Source organism: Ruditapes philippinarum, unplaced genomic scaffold, assembly GCF_026571515.1.
Source record: "Ruditapes philippinarum isolate M1 unplaced genomic scaffold, ASM2657151v2 ctg826_1_1_1_1, whole genome shotgun sequence".
Classification (NCBI taxonomy): Eukaryota; Metazoa; Mollusca; class Bivalvia; order Venerida; family Veneridae; genus Ruditapes; species Ruditapes philippinarum.
In genome coordinates this window covers 265563-290079 of record NW_026858472.1, presented here as the reverse complement: position 1 = coordinate 290079, position 24517 = coordinate 265563, and the positions used below count along the sequence as shown (strand labels likewise).

At 32.0% G+C, this 24517-nt stretch overlaps 1 protein-coding gene across 1 annotated transcript in view; it reads left to right on the top strand.

Moving 5' to 3' along the window:
• LOC132753256 (uncharacterized) overlaps positions 1-24517 on the top strand; it is a 56950-nt gene extending 32433 nt beyond the window's left edge. Inside the window, exons 7-12 of the mRNA XM_060743699.1 lie at positions 4100-4780; positions 17875-19746; positions 20129-20258; positions 20774-20875; positions 21311-21484; positions 22119-24517. Coding sequence (XP_060599682.1) covers positions 4100-4780; positions 17875-19746; positions 20129-20258; positions 20774-20875; positions 21311-21484; positions 22119-22385 — 3226 coding nt within the window. The 3' untranslated portion in view covers positions 22386-24517. The remainder of the gene's footprint in view (positions 1-4099; positions 4781-17874; positions 19747-20128; positions 20259-20773; positions 20876-21310; positions 21485-22118) is intronic.

Below are 24517 nucleotides of genomic sequence, written 5' to 3'. Positions count from 1 at the left end.
AAGATATATGTGTGGTTTTGTGACTTGTCATTTCTTCTTTTCAATACAATGTTTAATCTAACAGTAGTCCAAATATTTAGAGGTAAACCGCGGATTTGCATGAAGCTATTTTTTACATTGGTCAAATAAACATAAAACTGTAAAAAAAAAGAAAATGCAAAGACTTTAAATTTACTGAAGGACTAACCTAACAAGGTACAAGGCTTTATATATTGAAATATTTTTATAACATTTTTTGAAAATGGTAAAATTATGTTGTTTCCATAATCATATGGTTGATTCTCAAATGAGTTTAGAAATAGAATGTTTGCGTTATTTACCACAAGTAACACAGAATAAAATGTTGCAGAAATAAAACTTTATTCTGCTATTTAAAATACAATGTACATGTAGGTTTTTAACTGTTGAACAATGATTTTGTGCATTTGCCATTTTCTCAAAAGCTAATATTATACCAACATATTTCTTTCACCCAGGCATTTTGGAATTGTTCTTTTTCATTTAAATTCAAAAAAAAAAATTGTTAACTGACATGCAGCAAAGATATAACTTTAGATATTATAAGATAGAAAGCTATTTAATTGTTACTTGTGTATTTACAGACTTGCAGAGGTCTTTGCTGAACTATTTTACAACTTAAATGTGAAATTATTAACATTGCAAATCTTATATTGACAAACTGCATCTGAAATCATTTAACAATATCTTATTATTACTTTGCATGAGCTGGAGGTTTTACAATCAAATTTATTACATACTATTACTAGCAAATGTTTTGTCAATCTTTTCCATGTGTTGGCTGTTTAGAAATCATAGAGAAGTGGCTGGAGTATTTTCTGATGTTTCTACTTGACTTGAAGGTGACTTTGTTCACACAGTTCAAGGATTTACAATGATTTGAGTTGTTGGGTAACATTGGAATGTTTTTGAAAGCTATAGTAGACCCAAGTTTGATCATGTTCAGGTTGTCTATGCAATAGTGTTGTATTTGGCTTCGTTAGGTATTTGAGGCTTCGTTATGTATCCGGCTTCATTATGTGTATTTGAGGCTTCGTTATGAATCATTAAGCTGATGACACTGATGTCAATCATGCCTCTGATTGACACTGATCAAAATTATTATCCCTACACAATATCATAACAAACATCATAAATCTGTACCATGAATATAAGATAGTATTTCTGTGTATCATTGAAGTGAAATAGCTACGGGCAAGGGAAGAAAATGTTTCACAGTTCAGGTGTGGTCAGCTGTCCCCACAGGGGAAATTAGAGGTCACAGGTTGTCCTCGCTGATCCTATCATGAGATGACCTCATTAACATTATTAGTTTTTGGTGATATCAAAATTGATTTTTTTATTGATAAAAAGCTGAAAGTTATTATGTTAAATGGTAAAGGAATGTTACAATTATTGTATATAGTTTTGACAAAGTGTGGGGTAAAAATTGATTGTAAAAAGTTTAAAAATGAAAAGGAAGAAAAAATGGTGAAAACTATTTTATTTGCATTTAAGAAAAGGGACAATATTGATTTTGATAGTTTTTTCAAAGAATTGTCAGTTTTCTTCATAGATATTCTTACCTGAAATGGAAAACTTTGATAAATATTTATGGTTAAGATATGTTTACACCAGTTTTGTAAATAATGATTTTATCACCACTGGTAGCCGTTTTTCATACTTCATTCTCTGATATACATTCCATTCACACCTCGTTAATTTTTGCCTGGTTTTCAATTTTAACTTACATTTGATCTCAATACTTTACAAATAGGTGAAACAATATACCTGTGAAAATCATAGAAACCTAGGTGTCAAATGGTATAACACCTCCATTATGTAGTGCAATTTCATTCAATTTGGAAAAAAATTTATCACTGTATTTTTGTTTTCGATATCTTAACAACCACCTATTTCAACTTTTATCTTTATATTTTTTTCATATGTTTTGTATTGTATTGAATTGACTATCTTACCCAGGGGGGGAAGGTCCCTTTGTGTTTAGTATGCCTATTGGCTTACAGTTCGTAATTTTGAGTCAGATCTGTCACAAAGCTTATGAATTTTAATATGCTTCGCTCGGGTAGCCCCTGTATCATTTGCACTATATGATACCCACAGTGATCCTCGTTTGATTAGTGATGTCACATGATGTCACCATGTGACAATTAAAATGTATATAATTGATGAACAAATTAACAATTTATTATGTTACATTATGACTCATCCGTTGATAATCTCTGATACCTTATAAAATGCCAATAAGAATAAAATTCCTAAGTTGTAAATCTATAATCATTAATTTTATAACAGCAAGGTATTTACTCTTATTAACTGAACATTTGACGGTCAAATGCCATTTTAGAGTTGACATTATTTTTCTTTAACTTTGTTATCGTGCCAAGTTGGAATATACAGCTGAGTTCTATATTATATTTATTTACTTAAGGTAAGTGAATGTTAAACTGAGGTCAGAATGGGTCACCTGTATCCTAAAATGTTCGATTGAACTCTTCAATAGTTAAACGTATGATATATAGAAACACATACCCTAGCGCGTGTTGTAACTGATATGTAAATTGACCAGAGTTTAAACAATAGTGATGATTCAGAGTTAACTGTGTGCATCAATCGTGGTCAGTAATTTTTCCGCTATTATTCACTCGTCATTAATTTGATATACAGGGACATAATAGGCTTAAATTAGGTCACATGGCGGGATTAATTTTTGTAGAACAAGCGTTAAAATTCCTTATACGCTTACAATGATAAGATTATACCTAGATTAAATGATAATGATATAAAAATGTAAAATTAAGTCCCTATTGAAAAATATCGCAATGTGGGCACAAAGTCTGTCAGTTATTTTGTGAATGTGAAACTGTGATTCATTTATATTTCATTTATTGGGACACTTGTTTTAGATAGAAAGGATTGTATTTCTGGACTAGTTATAAAGTGGTGTTTTCAGTTTGGTTTTATATGGAAGTAAAAAAATTTAACTGTGATAAATAATTTATCATATGAATCAAGATAGTATATAACAAAAAAAAAAAAAAAATTTGTGTGTGCAAAGTAAGTGGTACTCTAACGTACATTTTATAATAGTTTGTTGATGAATAAACCTGAAAGGATATATAGTACTGTAATAGTCATTGTTGGAATGCAACGATAAAAGTGTAAATAACATAAGGTACAAATTACTATCCACATCAAAAAAGGGAAAAGGTTACATAAATTTTTTAAATTATATTTTTTTACTTAGAACATAAAACATTGCACTGCAATTTCTAACATAGGAAGTGGTGTTTTTTAGGATTACCTGTATGACTGTTTTTTACGATAAATCATTTTGACTTACAGTCATTTATTGGTGACAGAGTTTTGTCAGATGACTTTGTAAAAGGCATACATTTTTAATTTATGGATTTCGTGCTAGCAGTTTTAAATAGTAAAGGTACTGATAAATAGATAAAAGATTGTTACGGATATACTAAGATGGTTGTGTTGGGGGGAATATAGGTTTGTATATCGACACTCTGACGCAAACTAGGTACATCGTACCAATTTGTCACGAGAAATATTTCAACTGATGAGATAGGTTTCTTCTTTAAGATGTTGAATCTTTTATAAGTAAAAAACTTTACAGATCTTGTTTCATGTGATCTTTTTCATCATTTTGAGGTTTATAATGAACTGTTTTGTTTGAAGTGGTTTGTTGACAATTTTAAAACAAAAGTGAATTATGCAGAGTATTTCATTGGTGATACATTGAAGTTTGTTGTTGTTTTTTCTTTGTTTGTGTAAAATTTTCAAGTGGATTGTATAGGGTATATATGTAAATATTAATTTTGATATATGATATTGATTTGTTTAATTTTGATATGATAATTGAAAGATTTTAGATAATGTAAGATGCAGTATAAAATATATTTACTTTAAGTTTATTATAGGATCTTTAAAACATTGAGTATCACATTTTGCACGATCAAGAGCAGTAAGCAAAAAAACAATTTTACTTGATAGTCTTACATAATTATTATGTACTAAATTTTCTTTTTTTATGAAAATCTTTAATAAAAAGTTTGTTTATTTTCAGTCCACAACAAGGAAATAATGACAGTATGGTGACATCGCCGATTTATCACAATTTATCTACCGGGGATTATCCCAGGCGACCCCCGCCTCCGGTCCCCGGCGTCAATGAAGAAGCTCCCCCTGCGTTACCTCCAAGGTCATACCAGAAATTTACAAGCAGTAAATCTGAATCATTTTTGTTATCTGGTGTGTCTCAAAATCAAAGAGATGAATTGAAAGAATCATATAATCGTGACACTGCAAGTGCTGGTTCTAGTCGCTGGGACAGTAGTGGTACCGGAACACTGAAAGAGGATGCATACGCGCAACAGCTCCGTAGACAAGCTAGACGCTACTCAGAACAATCTAAGCCTATATCAATGCAAGTTGTTTCCACCAAGTCAACTGTTCAAGTATCATTATCACAGTCTTATAAACAAGAACCTACGACGGCTCTAGAAGCTGTTCCGGTACAAAAACTTACTCCAGCGTCTTCACCAATACAAACTGATGCTAAAGCAAGTGTTTATAATCATTCTCCCCCGTCTTCTAGGGACAGGCTTACACCAGAACCCCCGCCCCTCCCCACACCTTTGAAAAACGGGGAGACTGAAATATCCGTGGACTTAAATACAACTGCAGATTTCCCTCCCCCTCCGGTTGAGTTTATGTCTGGTACAGAATTGGAGCAAAATAAGGACAGGTAAGAGTCGTAAATAAGAAAATTACTTTATATATCACAAATTCGTATCATGGCATGTTTTAATTAGATATTTCACTTTCTTTTTGAAAAATCATCTTGTAAATTTGCTGCCTAAGTAAATACATCATAAATCATATTGTTAACAAAGATTCTTATGTAAAAATGTTTATCAATTCTGTAATGAGGACAAGTTAAAAGTACAGGTGGTACTTGTAAAGGGTTAAAAGAATAACTACTAGAGATTCCCATCAATATAATACTTGTCAAACAGTGTTATTTCACATGAAAAAAAAAATTCAGTAACAATCAGTCCTTTGTTAAAGGGACTTAATAATAGATAAATGGGACTTTTCCGGTTTGAATAGTGTGAGGAGTTAAAAGTGTTTATCCCATGTTCCTTCAATACTGATCAGCTTAGGACATTTAAAATATATACACATAAATACTGTGGAGATTGTATTTTGGTAGATATTGGCAGATGTTTAAGAACTTAATATGGTTTTAATGATTGTCTGAATTTATTTCCTGTTGTTGTGTATAAAAGAATATTGTTCCCGGCAATAAATGCATTTTATCAATCAAATCTTTCTTTGTCACTTGTATGAATCAAGCACATCTTGATAAGATTCTTGATATGTAAGTGGACAAAGAGCAGGAAATGAATTTGACCAACAAAGTATTAAAATAAAGTAAAAGAAAAAGAAAATTGCAATAAGTAGTTAATAAAATAATTGTGGTTGTATGTCTTCCGGCTGATAAAAAGTAGGATAGGAATATAGCAGCAGGATCTTAATAGGCCGTTCTTTATTGCTTCCTAAGTGTCTCAATATCACTTATAGTAATTGATGATTATATTAACTTATTGATATTAAATATGTCAAGACTCAGTTACTTATTATATAGATATTATTATATGTTTCAATATAAATACTGAAACAAATCAAACAAAGAAAAGAGGTGGCATGGCTCTAAGTGGTTAACAAGTTGGACTAGTAATCTATAGATTGCATGCCACATGTTAGGGGCAAGACGTCCTTTTTTTTTAGCAACAAACTTGACACAAATTTCTTCGTTTGTTCTAGGAACAGATTCAGGCGTTTTTCTATAAGCTTAAAGCTTCCAACATAAACTAAACAAATTCTGTATAAAGTATGAAATAAGGCTGTTAAGAAGTAATTATATATATTGGGGTAGTATAACATGTAGTGCATTACAATTTTAAATATTGGCCAATTAGTGATTTAATTAAACAACATAAAGATTTATTTACCAAGGTTGACAAACATTATGAAGTCATTTACAAAACATAGTATAGTTTAACTTAATATAATTAATACACATTCATGTAATATAGGTTTGTCTTATAATGGGAACATTAGAGATTTGACACATGAGTGTTTTATTAGTCATTACTAAAGTATTGAAAAGTTGGGAAAAGCAAATATCGTCGTGACATTATAATGGGCAAAAATTGACCACAAAGTGGCACTATATGCTCCAAATAATTGTTGTGGTTAACCTAAAATGGCCATCTTAGTAATTGAAAGCTGTGACATGAAAGTGATGATCAAATAGATATACAATGTATTAAATTTAAATAAGTTTCTTTAATATTTACTTAAGACTAGAGTAAATGCTGAAAAAATATTTGTCAAAGGGGAGTAATCAAGTCTGTTATATTTACTATCAGTGTGTCTTTTCAAGATTTACCTCCCTTAGTAAAGAAGCTAATATGTACGAATGTAAGAGTGAAAGATAATATGTTTAATGTAAATATAGTTGATTATATAGATCTGTATCACACAAAGAAAAGAGGTTGCCAGGGGGTGGTTCAACCTTTAGGAGTCAGAAAATGGTTGGCCTAATCAAAATCAAACACAAAGACTGGGTAAAATCTAAATGAAAATCATATTAAAGAAAATTTGAGGAATGTTGAAGTCAGATATAATTGTTACATTTTTCAATTGATATGGGTAATGAATACACTAAGAAAAATAATAATTTAAATACAATGTAGTTAATAAAAAAAACACCTTTATTTCATAAGAAACTATGGAAGTTATATTTCAAAGATTCCTTTCCATTTTTCTGAAAGAAATGAAATTATATACCCCTGAATTCTCCATTCTCTTTCTAGTAAGGTGTTCTTAGATGGTGAAACCCCCTATCTTGCTACATTTGCAATGCCTGACCGGTAAACATAAACAACAAGAAAGTTGCTTCTCCCCTTTATCAGCCACAGGAGATCTGTAAGAACTGTCAAATTGTGAGATTCACTTCTTATAATGTCTACCAATCTGACTATAGATCACACACTATCTTACATTAAGTCAAAGAGAAAATAACCCAGAATATAAACTTCCATTCATATCTGACTTCATTAAAACATATTTCACTCCAAAGTCAACAATATGTCTTATTTTTATTTTGTTTTTCTTGTCTTTTTTTCCCCTTAAAATATGATATGACTAGAGAGTTTAGAAAGCTAAAATTTAATGTCTTTCTGATTGTAATGTTAGAATGATTGATCTTCTGGCAAATACTTCTGGCAGGTTCTGTAGACAATAAAAGATTGTTTATGCTCACCATTGATATCAAACTATCACCTGGGACTTTTATCTTGCAAAAATGAATTGTTTGTCTGTTAGAAAGGTATTTGAATGCTGTTATAATTAATTTCATGGAAGATAGGCTGCTACTTTTTGTGTTAAATGCAAATAAATCATATTTATTTAGAAACAACAGCCTAAACAATAGGAAAAAAGATGCAAAATATGAAATCATTTGTAAGCTAGCTTAAAGCAGAGGTGATGATTAATAGTTTATTCTATTAATAGTACAGAACACAACCAGCCGCCAGTTCTGTGCAGTTTTTACTGGCAGTTTGGTGCAGTTTGACCATCAGTTCCATGCAGTTTGATAGGCAGTTCGGTGCAGTTTGATGTCCGGCACCTATTCTTTTGGCTGCTAAATTTTAGCATCTTTTTCATTAGCTCATAACACAGCTTTTGCTGATAACAAGGAATGTCTAAAAAACAATTATTACAAATTACCTTATACTTTACAATGCATTACAGTTTCATAGCATATTGTACTCTTTGTTTGTGCGTATGATTAATTTCTCATAAAGAAAAAAAGAAACAAACTAAAATCAACATTATTCCAACACTTTAATCTGTTAAGGTGATGTCAATATGGGAAATCTGTTTTATGATTTATTCAATGTGAACTATAATTGTTAGGGCAGGTAATAAAACTCATGCTAGCCTCCAACTTAAACACTAATGCAGATTGCAGCATGGCGATTAGGGTGGTTTTATCTTTATTTATGCATTTATAAAGATGAAAGGAGAGTTTTTCCAGTGATGAGTATTGCAAGATTAACATTGAAAGACATGTTTATGCATTTTCTCTTTTATCTAAATCTACCTTGCAGTATTTAATATAAGGCCTTTAAAAACATTGGCTTCATCTGTGAAAATATTTATTGTATATCGTACTTCTCAGACAAGAAACTAAACATCTGCAAAATATTGAAGGTCATGCCTTGAAGTTCATGCCATAAAGAACTTAAATAGCTAAAATTAATAGCAAATTGATTCATGGTAATTGACTTTCAATGATCCAAAAAATTATCTGATAATGTTAATGTCCACTTATAAATACTTGGTTTATGTCAAGTTTGTTACAACCACCCTTCTTGTTTTGAGTACCGTGTAAAAGATTTCATATTTTTAAAGTTTATAAATAATAATAATAAAATGTTGAAACATTAGTTAAAACTTTATTTTTAATAAACAGACTGTATAACTCAATAGCTTCCTTATAAATACATCTAATTTGAAACCATCTGGTTAACTGAATATTAAGAGCGTTGGACACGTTGAAGCGGGTGACTCGGGTTCGATTCTGGGGCGGTGCAGGTCACTTTCATTGCGTTTGATCATGAAATTCTTTCTACGGTCATTTGCACTGTACCTCTGCTCTGGCTTGTAAAGAAGTTATCAGTTCCTTGCGAAAGGGAAAGGCAGCTCTTACTGGTAAATTGTATGACAGCCTGCCTAGGAACGATGATGTGTCTGAACCATGCTCATGTGGCTTATTTGCCCTGGTACAGTGGGTAAACTACCAAAACCACCATATCATTGCATTTGCAGCAAAGGTTTATGGTCAGATCTTGGGCTATCTTATCTTTACTGGGACCAAGTTTCAGAAAATACAAATTTATCATTATGAAAAATGTATTTATTTTGGGCCTAGGTTGTAAATGTGCCTGTTATCATTTGTAACAGCTGAAGTAAATATTATCATTTCCTTATCATACAATAAATTAAAACAGTACAAGACAAAGAAGAAAGGGCACCTGTTAGGTAATTGCATCATTTGCCAATACCCTGTCATCTTGTTTTTTGTAGCCTAACAATTTGTGACATAATGTTGATTACCACAGAAAATAAGCTCCTGAAACAATAAAAGTATGTCACTACTAATTTTCTCTGGCTTTTCTGATGCCCAGAGTTTTTTATGTTGCATTTCTGTACTAGCTAGGATGCTCAGTTTAAGGAATAAAAAAGCCATATGAATTCCAATAACAACTTTTCTTCAAGATTTCAAGTTCCATATTTTTTATCAGGTTTCCCTCCTGTATGTTGATGCATAAATTTTATGATAATGCATTGTTGTCCAGCTAGACAATAAGGCCAATAACAAGTTAAAAAAATGTGACTAATTCAGTCTTCAACAACAACAATAGTTACATTATTTATAAGAAATTCAAAATAAGAAAATACGAGAAGTTTCGATACAGTAACATTTGTTTCAAATGCTATGTTGAATTTCAAGCACTAAACATAACAATTTCATTACTGATTCCATTTCTCTGTCTGTAAATGTACCTACATAAAGTAATTTGTAAGATTGCCTGGAAAATGAGCAATTAACTGAACATAAATGTTGAACATAAACGTAAAATTGAAGATATATTACACATGGCTACAAAAAACTAGCGAGGAAGGTAATTTGTTAATGTAGTAAACAATTAAAAAAGAATTTGTAGTTTTCCTCCACTTGAGGAGCTCTTTTTTCTCCATCCCATATTAACTCCTCTTTTCTTAAAATAGATTATATATGTTATGTAAGCAAAGGAGAGATTATTTTATTTCTGAGTATCAAACATGAAATAGTGTGAAGTATTATATTGAAGTTATAAATTCCATTGAAAGAAAATGTTTTTTGAGGAAAAGCAGTTTTTATGAGTTACCAGTTGTGAAAATCTGCTGCAGTTGTTACACCGATTGTTTTAAAATATTGAGTAACATGTGGCTTGGTAATGAAAAAAAAAATCTATTTATTTTACTCACGTATTGAACTATTGCAGGGACTTAAGTTCAAATTTCTTACGTAACATCACAATTCTTAAGTAGGCATACAATTGAAATGCAAATGTGCGAGAGAGAGAAAAAAATAGCGGAACAAAATGACTACAAGTTATAATGTAACATAGCTATGAATTTTGGACCGAAATTACATCACATATTTCCCAACAATGTTTGAATCGATAATACAGCAGTTTTCAAGGACCATTAAAATGATACAGATAGCTGAAAGCTTTCACATAGACACCAATTACATTATGGTTTTATTAAGTTAAAAGTACAATACAAAGTGGCGGGATATTACTTGCCATCTGCCATTGTAATGCAATAATCAATTTTTTGTCTCTGAGTCTTTTGACCAATCAAATTCTTCCTTTTATGGGTGATCCGTTAAACAAAATTGGAAAACGCTAAAAAATGAAAATCGTTCATGATGACATTTTGTAAATGTTAGGAGGAAAATAATGAAAGGATTTTGTTCATTGAGTGAGGTATTTCATTAATTCCTTATTTTATGATATGTTTTGTTTGATCTTGTCAAAGTATGTACTACATGTCAGGGTTGTTGTTTTTGAGACTGGTCTCAAACTGGTAAATAATGAATTTGCAAACTTAAATTACGACAGAATTTTATTGTAACCAAGTTTAAAGTTTGAGACATAAACATTAAACTATCAGCGAAAGACATTTGCTTTCCGGTCTAACTATTTGAAAATGTTTCACTATCTGAAGTTTTAAGTTTGAAATGAGCATTCGGTCAGGTGAGTCATAGTAAAAACAGGCGATAAGGAGTCAAAAGTTGAAATATTTTATACCAAGGCTGCGAAATTATTCAATGCCATTTGAATGGTCTCTGAAATGACCCTAAAGATACGTAGAACAATAAACAAGATAATTTTCAAACAATAAAGTTTGCATCAAATTACATATGGCTGTTTTAGCGACCATATAAAGCCGGTGGTCCGTATATTTTACCAGCGTTTATTGGTCAATAACAACATGTTGACCAGAGATAATGACGAGGTGTCATTGTGCTGATCATCGTGGTGTCCGAAACAATTCATTTTATGTGCTTTCCATCGATTGTTCATTTTCACATTGCTGGATAATGAAGATTTTAACACGTTTGGTTTGAAAGCGAGGTATTTATTCAGTTTGTTTCGTAAATGATTTCTAAATGTACATTTGTGCTCACGATAAGTTTTTTCAAGCGTTCAAACATTTACGCTAAACGCAAGAAAGATGAATTATTTAACGATGTTTTCAAATTGTGGAGCGTAAGATTTTATGATCTTATGTGATGCATTTAAATTACTTTCGAAATGTGTTGAATAATTTTTGAATTTTTGGGTCAGGAATTTATATTCATAGACTAGGACAAAAGATATAGTGTTTTGTTTTTCTGTAACAAAAACTATTTGGATACCTAAAAATAATAGCAGTTATCACATATGTTTTGTTTCAGAGAGAAACTGTTTCTTGCCAAGTTCTTGATTCTGTGAAATAATTTTTATACCCCCGCACAACAAAGTTGTAAGGGGGGTATACTGGAATCAGCTTGTCCGTCCGGCTGTCCGTCCGTCCGTCCGGCCGTCCGTCCGTCGGTTTTTTCTTGTCCGCCCAATAACTTAAGATTCCTTTGACCCACAGTCTTCATATTTGGCATGGAGGTTAGTCATGATTAGTAGATGACCCCTATTGATTTTGAGGTTACTAGGTCAAAGGTCAAGGTCACAGGGGCCTTGACTTCAAAAAGCTTGTCCGCCCAATAACTTAAGATTCCTTTGACCTACAGTCATCATATTTGGCATGGAGGTTTGTCATGATAAGTAGATGACCCCTATTGATTTTGAGGTCACTAGGTCAAAGGTCAAGGTCACAGGGGCCTTGACTTCAAAAAGCTTGTCCGCCCAATAACTTAAGATTCCTTTGACCTACAGTCGTCATATTTGGCATGGAGGTTAGTCATGATTAGTAGATGACCCCTATTGATTTTGAGGTCACTAGGTCAAAGGTCAAGGTCACAGGGGCCTTGACTTCAAAAAGCTTGTCCGCCCAATAACTTCAGATTCCTTTGACTTACAGTCGTCATATTTGGCATGGAGGTTAGTCATGATTAGTAGATGAAACCTATTGATTTTGAGGTCACCAGGTCAAAGGTCAAGGTCACAGGGGCCTTGACTTCAAAAAGCTTGTCCGCCCAATAACTTCAGATTCCTTTGACCTACAGTCTTCATATTTGGAATGGAGGTTAGTCATGATTAGTAGATGACTCCTATTGATTTTGAGGTCACCAGGTCAAAGGTCAAGGTTACAGGGGCCTTGACTACAAAAAGCTTGTCCGCCCAATAACTTAAGATTCCTTTGACCCACAGTCTTCATATTTGGCATGGAGGTTAGTCATGATTAGTAGATGACCCCTATTGACTTTGAGGTCACCAGGTCAAAGGTCAAGGTCACAAGGGCCTTGACTTCAAAAAGCTTGTCTGTCCAATAACTTCAGATTCCTTTGACCCACAGTCTTCATATTTGGCATGGAGGTTAGTCATGATTAATAGATGACCCCTATTGACTTTGAGGTCACCAGGTCAAAGGTCAAGGTCACAGGGGCCTTGACTTCAAAAAGCTTGTCCGCCCTATAACTTAAGATTCCTTTGACCCACAGTCTTCATATTTGGTATGGAGGTTAGTCATGATTAGTAGATGACCCCTATTGATTTTGAGGTCACCAGGTCAAAGGTCAAGGTCACAGGGACTTTGACTTCAAAAAGTTTGTCTGCCAAATAACTTTAGATTCCTTTGACCCACAGTCTTCATATTTGGCATGGATGTTGATCATGATTAGTAGATGACCCCTTTTGATTTTGAGGTCACTGGATCAAAGGTCAAGGTCATAGGGACTTTGACTTCAAAAAGTTTGTCCACCCATTAACTTAAGATTCCTTTGACCCACAGTCTTCATATTTGGCATGGATGTTGATCATGACTATAAGGTGACCCCTATTGATTTTGAGGTCACTGGGTCAAAGGTCAAGGTCACAGGGACCTTGACAAAAAAAAGCTTTTCTTCTCAATTGCTAAAGAATGTCCTGTCCGCAATGTATTGATTTTGACATTTTCACATTTGAAGCATGTAGAATACATAACTTAGCAATGCACTGGCTTAGTAATCTCAGATTTGGCAGGGAGGTTGTCCTTGAGCTCTAAATGGCCACTGTTGATTCTGACAAAGTGGTATGCGGGGGTATTCACGCCATGATAGTGGCAGTTCTAGTTACTCCTAATGTTTATATTAACGGAAAGGATTTGTCTTTCATGGAATATTTATGTTTATTAATTAATTTTGTTTAAATTTTCTGTCAGGTACATCATGGCAATATTTTTCATGTTTGATTTTCATGGATTTTCTGCTATGTGGGAGATTTCAACGAATGTTTGAAGCCTAGTTTTTCCATTTAAGCTGGATTTTGTTTTATTGTTCATGTATTTGATATAAAATAATGGTTTTCTGTTCTTTTTTTATTTTGCTTAACAGTATGTTTAGGTCATAAAAAGTGTACCGGTATACATGTTGTAAACAAAATGGATTGGTGATTCATATGAAACTGTGATTTTGACATTTAAATATCTGGACTGACATTTTAATCTTTTTTAATTTTAACTGTACAAGAGTGTTTGACCACTGCTGTACTGCTCTGCATGTAGTTGATAGTTTTATCTTTTGCACCATTGTGTACAGGTTGAATATCATTAATTTTGCACCCAGTAATCTGGATCTGTACTCTAAGAGGATTTAATATAGAAATTAAGCACCTTTGTGGTTGTATTGTATCTTAAAGGGAGGTTGTCAAGTTTCAAAATTTTGGCAGATGTGTTGTTAAATCAATTATAGTAAATTTCCACAGAGGGAACTATTGTTATGTTGATTATAAGCTGCTGCATTATCAGAAAAATCAACTGATGCAGGTCTTAAATAACAATAATAGATGTTACAGGAAATATAATTTCTCTGATTTTTTGTGTGGTCAAAATGAACACATGCATGTCAATATTTAATAAAAGATATCTACACCGGTGAAGTTTTATCATATGAACCAAAGTGACAAATTTAACTTGACCTTTGCAGTGTGATTTCCTTTTCTAGTCAAGATGAAAACATGCATGCCAATATTTGATTAAGATGGCTGCACCAGTGAAGTTTTTTACTATTTGATTTTAAAATTCAACGAAAGTTACAAACTAAACTTCCTTTGCAGTGGGATTTTCTTTTTCTAGATCAAGATTTCAGTTTTTCTGTCCCCCAGATATTGAAAACCTCCCTTTAATATATGGGTTACCATCTCCCTTTAATGATTGAGTTTGTGAATGGATGATGCTGCAGGTTTTAGTTGTGGAACGTTGTTTTTAAAAACAGGGAAACATCTGTTATCTTTAGGGAGATTTTTATCACTACATTCAATTATAGTTCAAGGTGTGGCAGTTTGAATTTTTCCCAGTTGGAATATTAATGGACATTTTCTACAACCATTTGTTCACCCCCTTCCCTTGCATATCCAGCGTTTAACAACCCAGCATCAAGCTTGCAGGAGAAAATTCACCATAAAAAAAATCCAGAAATACTTGTTAAAGTGGCAAAATTTCGTGAGAAAAGGGGTCTTAATTTAATGTAGGAATTCTATTACCTTTGTTTTTGGAGGGAATATTAATGCCTGGAATGTGAAGAAGTGGAGGTTTTACTACTTTTTTTCTGATCTCTTGGAGAAGTTTATTGCCGATAAGTTGTGAGATAGAAGTTCTACTAGAACAGTTTCATGTTTTTCTATGTTTCCTTAATTGAAGGATTTATAACATATTTGATTGGATTAACAGTGAAGGGAAAATAACTGTTAGAGAAAATAATCAGCTAGTTTATATCATCAGTACATCATACCTGGGCAATACGAATAGGATAGCGTTGTCTTTAACTGCAGGAATCATAGGGGAAATTAGAGAGCTACAGATGTTAGAGATGGTCTAATTAATGTGGTGGTTTTATTTCATTATAGATGTAATAGGTAGTGTCAAACGAACTTGGTGCTTTCCGTGCTTTTTGAGTACTGGTTTTGGATGTTTCTCAGTGAAGAAGAACGATTTTTGAATGATTTTATAGTGGTGTGTCAGGTGTTTCTTTTAGCAACAAAAAAGCTTCTTTATGGAAAATTATAATCAGTGTTTTCATCAACAGAACTCAAGTGCTTTGTAAAAGGCTAATTTTCCATGCTTTGAATATTTATTTTTAATGGTTCAGGAAACATGGTCATACAAAGGTCGGTGCTTAGAATATACATTATTCAACTTCTATAAATGATATAAATGATAGTAACAACGAAATTGGATAATGAAATTCTTTGTACATTTTCAATTCCTTTGAGTTACACATTGACAAAGATATGTAAATGTTTTGTTATTAGCAGTATTAAAGAATGCATAGACATGTAAATGAATTAATATCATATACAATTTATGATCCAATGATGGAGGAGTGAAGTTAAATTCTTATTCCTATATTCTTTGGATTTTATCAAAGTATTGAGGCTACATGATGTATGCTTACCAACGATGGGGAATCAGGTATGAAATTCTGTAAACAAAAATTGCAAATTGTATATGCTTTGGTATCACATGATGTACTTTTCATTTCATGTCAGATATTTGTCTGAAAAACTAGCATGTATATTTAGGTGTATGGATGATTAAGCCATACTAAACAAAAATTGTTAATTAATAACATACTTCTGCCCTTTCATTATAAGGTATACTGATTATGTTACAGTCTAGAAGTCTTGCATTTATTGTATATGTGTCCTCAATTCTGTGTGAAAAAGTATAAAAAAACAACATAAAAATGCTTTTTTCTGAAGTTCCAGGTCCGTCTTTGTTTAATGGAATTTCTTTTGCTGTGGATTTGAAACTTTCCATTCTAAGAATTAAATGATTTATATTAAAGTATAAAAGGAAGAGTTTAAAAAAGTGAGAAGTCCATACTGATATGACATTGCCCTGTTGTTGTTGTTGTTCAGTGCAATAATTTATTACGCCGGTATTGTTTTATTTTTATTTATGGCTGAATGCCCTGCATATTTCATTGTAATTTAACTATCTAAATGGAAAGTAGCCTCGTATGAACCCAATAAAACATGTCCACTGTTATAATATATGAGATGAATTTATAATTTATGTATTATATGAGTCACACATATCAAGGTGGGGGCTAAAACAATCTAGCTAAAAATGTACTGTATAATTTATATAGGTATAATTAATCTAAATGTCCATTCAACTTCAAACCTCGTAAGCAGAAGAAATCATGTATAATGTTTTAAAACTTAATTTGGAGCAAAATTCTTTAAATTATTACACCATATGAATAAGATTTTTTTAAGGACATAATAAAAATATATAATGCAATATCTTTTTACCATTTGATTATTATATACATGTTAAAATAGTATTTAATCTGTTCTTTTCCATTTTTGTTTTATTATGAAAGAAAATAAATAATTAAAATAACACTTAACAATCTATATATACAACAGCATATGCTATATTAGATATGTGATAATTTTAATAATTCAGATATTAATAATGAATAAATTGATCAGCAAATATGTTACTGTCTGAATGTAATAAAATGTTAAAGCAATTATATTTCAACTATCAATTTATAATTAAAAATATCTAAAGGACAAATAAATGACACTTTTATATAATGAAAGGAAATACCTAAAAGTGAGAAATATGCTGATTGACTTAAATAGCTATTTTATAACAATTATCACCTTTAATTGAAGATGTCATGTGATAAGTCAGGTCTAGGTGTCTGGGATGGTAGCATTGTATTGTTGGGAAAATCACTCAATCATATCTAACTATTAATAATAAAGGTTTATCAGAAAGAAAGATCAGTGATGCAGAAATAATAATGGTAAAGATATATAATTAAATATATTTAGTTATTATCATGATTTATTATCAATCGTGGTTAGGGATATAAGGATAGTGGGTATTGTTTGATAAAGGAAATACCATTTGTATCAGTCTTATTTCAAGTGTTGGGATATGAACATGCAAAATGCATTATGACTAATACGGGATTATCTCAAATGAGGGTTAAAGCATGGATTTTTCTGTTGATGTGTTAAAGATCCTGAGAAAACGTAAAAAGTCGCCCAAGTTGGATATAAAAGGATATAAAAGACGATCATTGGGTTCTCTTAACAGGAGAGGATTTTATAAAGTGTTTGTGTGTGTAATATTGTAATTATTTATTTTAAGAGGGGCTGTCACATTCTTGGGATGTGAAATAACTTTTCCATAAAGGTTTTACGGTATAATATGTTAATATAATTAATGGACATGATATCATCTAAATATAAAGGATAGGAGTATATAATTATAAAAACTATTAATATAAGATAAAATAAAATATATAATGCAGTCAAATGCTATTTTAGTCATTTTTCTGAATATCCTTAACCTGACTTGATTCAAGTATGGAACAATTGCTTTAAGCACGTTAGACAAATGATAATAAAAAAAAAATATAATAAAAAATTGAAAAATAGAAATAAACTGGAAACGGTTACCATTGTATTTATGTCATTGAAGTTGTTTCTTTTCCCCTTCAAACTATGTTTTAAGTGATCAGATGATACAATGTTTTATGATATATATTTCCAGGTGTGCTGATGACTCGTATGGTTCATACAAGACTAGAACAGCGCCGAGGGAACTAGGGAAATACAAGAGAACATCGTCCGATACCAGTTTACTGAGATCACACCAAGATTCAAAACCGTTCCGCCCACATCCTGATCTGAACAGCAGAGATGTGGCTGAGATAACACCAAATAAACCTCCGAGAAAGAAACTTGAACTTCACGGACGTAATTCACCAACACAAGGTTATCGATCCAACAGTCCTGCTTTACATGGCGTAGATAGCCAGAAACCAGCTCCTCAAGTGCCTGCATTCCAACCAGCTGAAGTAAGTACTGTACAGCATGCGCAAAAGTCTATGGCAAAGCCACTGCCACAAGTATCAGTGCAAAAATTAACTTCACCATCAAGTGTTTCAAATACGTCAGGAAGTTTTGTAAGCACAGTTGTTCAAAGGCCAGCAATGAACCAAGCACAGGAAAAGACCCTAACTGAGGAGGAATTAAGGTGTTCAGTTAAGGACCGTGTTAAAAATATTGAAGTGTTCAGTCATTCTCCAGTTTCTTCAAAAAGCCAGCGGCAATCTGGCGATCCTGCTAACAAGGGTTCAATTTCACCGGATGAGAAGGATGTTAATGCTGCCGATTCTTTAGAACAGTTGGAAAGCTCAATAAAAAGTAGTGATAGTTTTAGGGATAGATTAAGACCTGTTGTGAAAAGGGTTGACAATGATAAACCTGAACAACAGGTAACACCGGAACGAGTCAGTACAGACGCCGCAGATAGTGTTAGAGTGACACCACCAGTTGTGCCTAACCGGACATACAGACAAAAACAACCTAGTGTTCCAAATGAACCAGTGTTTAGGAAAAATTCATTCCAAAATCATAATGCGCCTAGACCCTATGAAAGTAGAAATTCTGGAAGTGCAAACATTCATAATCCATTAAATCACAATAATTATAATAACTATAAACCTGGTTCAGTGCCCGAGTCAAAAAGAAGCCCAGGTCAGTCAGTACCTGAGCCTCAGGTACCAGCACGGCCTCAGAAGCAGAACTTGGGCCCCTATAATGAACAAAATCTACGTGATCAAAATTCTAATATTCCTAGTCCAGATACAAGACTGAAACCTAATTACACTGATGAAAATGTGCAAAAAAGAGAAAATACGCAAACACCTACTTTATCTAGTGGAAATAAAAGAAACTATGAAAAATCGTTTTCAAGATCACGGACTCATTCTTCAGGCAGTTCAAATAATTCCCATAATTCAGACAGCCATCAAAGTGATAAAAATGTTGCTAATTTCCACACTAGGCTTCCAGGTAATACTCAAAGTGAGCAAAATGTGAGAGGTAACTCTCATAGGAATGACCAAAGAGGTGACTCGTTTGAACACAGACCACAGTCACATGATCATAGGTCACCAGGTCAAAGTAGAAACTCTAGTAGTGAGCTTCGTAATGTAAGGTCACATTTACATCATGTAGACAATCATGTTGCGAGTCGTAACAATAGCCAATCAGAATCCAGTTCTAGGACTAATAATTATGATGCACCATGTACTGATGTATCAAATAAATCACGAGGAAGTGTAACAAATCCTGAGAAAGATCGTCATGGTTCACATCTAGTCACAGTGAATCATGGCCGTCAACCTTCGGCAGAAGAATTGGAATGTGATCAAAAGGCCCAAGAGCTTGCTAAAGTATTAAAAGACAGTGATAAACAACTTAGTGAGGTGCTAACATCGGACAGTAAGAAAATACGTATGCAGTATTTGGATGGTTTACTTCCTGTTGACTCAGATGAAGGTCAGGAAAGACGACCTCGTTCTGGTACAAAAACAGAACCTTCGGCTGAAGAACAGAAGGACAAAACAGACAATGAGTAAGTTTGTCATAATAGTTATTTAAAAGCCGTTCTTTCATGGCATATTTTTAATGTAATACTTGTAAATTTCCAGAACAATTGCTGGTTCACTTTGTTTATTTTGTTTTTGATGTTATTTCTGCAAACTCAAATCTCACATAAAGACAAAAGTTTAAATACTATTGAATACTTTTAGAAAAGTAGGTAAAGTTTCTCATTTGCTGTTAAACTAGCTCTTTAGGTGATTAGGAGGTATTTGTATTTCTCATTAAAAGAATTACGGTAAGACAATCTGGGTAGCAATTCAGAAAGAAAAAAAAGGTTTTTATTTTTATTAATGTAAAAAATGTATGTGCTTTTTTACCAGCATCCTAATTATATAAAAAAATTTCATTTACAGACCAACATCTCCTATGCCCTCAAACTATTATGTGTCACCACCAAAAGCTATGATAGAATTAGAGATCAGAAAGTTTGGTGATCAACTTACACAAGACATAGGTGATAATGATTCCCTCGCTGAGAAAAAGGTTTGTTATATATAATCTGTTACACATCATGTTATAACAATAAAGCATTATAGTGTCTAAATTTTATTTCTATAATTGTACTTGAGGAAATACTTCATTTGTAACTGAATTATGTCGTTTATTTTATCAATTCATTTCTTTGTACAAAACCTACTTTAAAATGTGAAAGAAAAGATCAACTAGTTAACTATATAATCAAGATACCTCTGTAATTTCAGAATTATAATTTGTTACATAAATTATAAATTAAATTAAGTTTTTATTATTGATCATTTGGTTATATGGTTGGATTTTAAATCACTACACTAAAACTGTAAAAGTCAAAATTATAATGATTTTCCAGGTTTACTGCAGAAGTATTAGACCTTGGGATGCCCCTGATGGGGTACAAACTCGTTTTTTTCTTTTTATAAAGAATACCAATAGAATGTAGTGTATTATCAGGGAGGGGTAATAGTTGGACAAGTGCTGTTTAGTTAAATTACTTATTGATAAACTTGTGTATTAAATTACAGGAGGAGTTATTACAGAGTATGGTAAAGAAGGTAGATGTTCTCAAAGACGACAAGAAGGAATTGTTGATTGATATTGAAGAGAATGAATCCCTTGGAAAACAGGTATATATTAACCATTTAGCACTGGCAAAATTGTGAAGATAATTTTAAATTTGATAACATTGTTTCTGACAGTATACTTGAATATGTAATTATGTTTCATCAGATGTTGAATTTATATATTATATTTTGATTTTTTATATATAATCATAAAATGACTGAGAAATATCTTGTAATGAATAATACAAATAATTTTCCAAAGTATGCCTCTGTTAGTTGAGTTGGGATTGATCATTCATTTCAGAAGTTACTGATTCAAAACAACTTTCTTCCAAGGATAAACACCAACTATACTACTATTACTGACTGTTACTGGGGTCCGTAAGCTCAGTGCCTGAAAGGGCGGATGGATCCTCATTAAGCATAGAATACACACATACACACACAGACCTTTGCCCATGTTTTAATCTCTTTAATATTATTATTTCTTTATTTCAGGTGGCATCATACGTAGAGAAGCATTGTCGTAATCAACAAGAGAAGGACAAGTACAAGTCCTACATTGATGACATTGATAAGATTATACGTCTTCTCCTGAAACTGTCCGGTCTGCTAGCACGTGCCGAGAACACCATCCAGGGTCTGACTGAAAATACCAATGAAAAAATCAAGGTATGGTCTACTGAAATGATTCTTGTTTTTTATTTACTCCATTTATGTTGGTTATGTTAAAGGATCTGTTTTAATAATTGAATATTCGTCAGTTTTGTTCAATTTTATTTTCTATTTCTACATAATTTTATATCTCTGATCATGAGAAGTAGTTATCATTTATGTAGCAATGTGAGGAAGATCAACTCAAAATAAGGGTCTATGAAAAGTTGTATTGTTTAATTCCTTTTCATATTTGATTGTAAATTTTTTTTTAAACTGGACTAGTAACTTTATCCTGAGCCTGTTCGGAAATTAACAAATTACAGCATTACAGAAAAGTACACCAAGCAAATCTAAGTCATAAAAAACAAATTTTGACATGACTGATTTACCAAATCGACCATTGCAGACCATAATCAGTCAGCACATCCAAGCTGTCTGATAATGGTTTGTACTGTTTGCTATTCAGTCACTACATATTTTGAAATTTTCCCTATTTGTGATGAATGGTTTTATTCAGATTGAAAAATGGACACGTCCATTTGATATATTTGGTTTGGTCGAATCTTTTGAGCTTAATAGATGATAAATCTTGATAAACTTAACTTTTATATCTTACCTTTTCTTTAATCTGTTGTTGTATATTTTACAGAAAATGACGTTTGACAAGCGAGATCGTCTGTACCAGCAACACGAGGACGCGAAGGAGCTTAAGACGGATATTGATCGTCGTAGCGACCAAGTGGAGGCCATTTTACATGATTGTTTCACCGAGGCACAACTTGAAGACTATCATTATTACATTAAAATGAAGTCAAAATATACAATACAGATGCAAGAATTGGAGGATAAAATCACCCTCGGAAATGAACAAATCACTGCATTACAGAAAAGTATACCGACCAAATCTAAGTCATAGATAAGAAACGTTGATGTGACAGATTAGTGAAAAATTTACTTTTGAGAGGATACTGAAGTGTGTACGTAACATTGTAAAGAAATGAAGAATTATGTTGTGTAAGAAAAGCAACAGTAACAACAAAGAGTGACAATCTGTGATTGATACAACAATAAATAAAGTATAAAAGTGCACTTGTGTAGAAATACATAATGAATATGCAACTTGACAGCCTAATGGTGCTTTATTATGAATAATTCTTGAGTGGAAAACAACAGAAATCCTTCCATATTGTTGACCATAGAGAGTGGGTTTTTTTTTCATTCTTTTATTAACCCGTAACCTGCTATTTAGTGGATCTGTCCAGCTTTGAATTTAAAACAGTCTATTCAAAGTTCAAGGGATTTCAATATCAAAATACAAAAGTTAAGCTGCCAACTGTATAGAGCCTGGTTAGACTGCACAGATGTACAGGCTGGCGTGGCTATATACTGGTGGCAAAGTCTGATCACTTTTGGTTCCAGCAGATTAAGGGTTAAAAAGATTTTTCTGACAAGTTATCCAAGAAAGTCAAACTGTTCAGGGGATTTAATGACTTGAAAAATAATTTTTTAATGAAATTTTAAAAAATTTGAACGGCAGTTGAGTTATTTAGGGAAAGGAATGAATTTATTATTTAAGAAGGTAAAGGTTGGGGGAACAGAGTAAAGGTATTAGAAGTAAATCTTGAGGAATCCTGGTAAATATACCAAAGTCTTTCGATAAAGTAAAACCATTTCATTTATGAATCATGAGAAAAGTATAAATGAAAATGGCTTTTTTTTTTAAATATTTATTTTTGATTTTATCTTCTCCTTGATGCTTTGTGTTTATTTATTTCGAAGTCTTTATTTATCTAAATAGAGACGAATAAAGGCATTTAAGGTGAAATAGTTTTTGTGAGCACTTACTGAAGAATGTATTAAGGGAGATTGTGTTGATTAAAGACAATGGAGTAACTATATACATGATTATAGTCACAAACAATTGTGATGAGAGATACAGAAATTGGAATTTTAAGTGTAAAGGTGGAGAAAGCTGTAAGCTGCCATTTCGAAAGCTCCGTGCAAAACAGATGTAACTCCTGGAATGACAGGGTTATAATTACAATCTTTTTGCACTATGGGTTTCATTTACATGTGTACATTAGATGTAAATTACATGTTTACATTCATTGTAAGTTTCCTGTTCAATTTTTTTTTCCTACAGCTAACTTTCAATCTCCATTTTCAGTTATTGTATTATAAAAAGTGCACTGTATTAAAAACGGGACCAAGTCCCTTTAAGAAATGTTACATTTATTAATAGAGAAATGTTTATTAATATTTTTTCCTGCATTATTTTTGTTTCTTAAAATTTGACTCACATTTTTAGTTGTCAATTATTTTTGGAACGTTATTGTTTTGTATAAAATGTATATTGTTGAAAGCGTGTATGTATGTATAATTTTGTACAGTAGTAAATGGTTATTCTTTGAAAAAATAAGGGGTATTTCATAGGTTTTTACTAAAAATAAAAACTATCTACTTGTTTAGATGTGATGAAATTTTATTGTCTTACAACATGTGATAAATAACAGTGCTAATACTTTCATTTCATCTTTTTAAAGTTGTAATATTGTTTACTCAGCAATTTTTAAATGTCTAAATTTGCTTAATCAGCATTTTGCAATCAGTTGAAAATGTCTGACTGAACATCTTGTACCATAGTCTCAAATGGAATAATTATTTCATACATGTACAGTAAACTTTTTATTTATTTGACCAAAGTTTCAAAATTGAATTATTGCTTGTAAAAAAAAATGTTTTTGTTTTGGAAAAGAAAATACATGTATTTTATTTTTGACCATTTAAATATTTTGTTCACTCTAAAAAACATTCTCAAATACATTCCATGTGAAAACATTAAACCTCATATCAAGGAAATTTCTTCTCATATTTTTCAGTCTTCATATAGGTTGCATTGAAGAAGTAAATGTTTCTTTTAATTTTTGTATAAATTGCCATGCCAATGATAATTGTAAAATCAGAACATTTTACTTTTGTCATAACTATTTGTCTATACAAAAACAGCAACGTTCATCCAAATAAAAAAATTAAAATGTGTGTAATCAA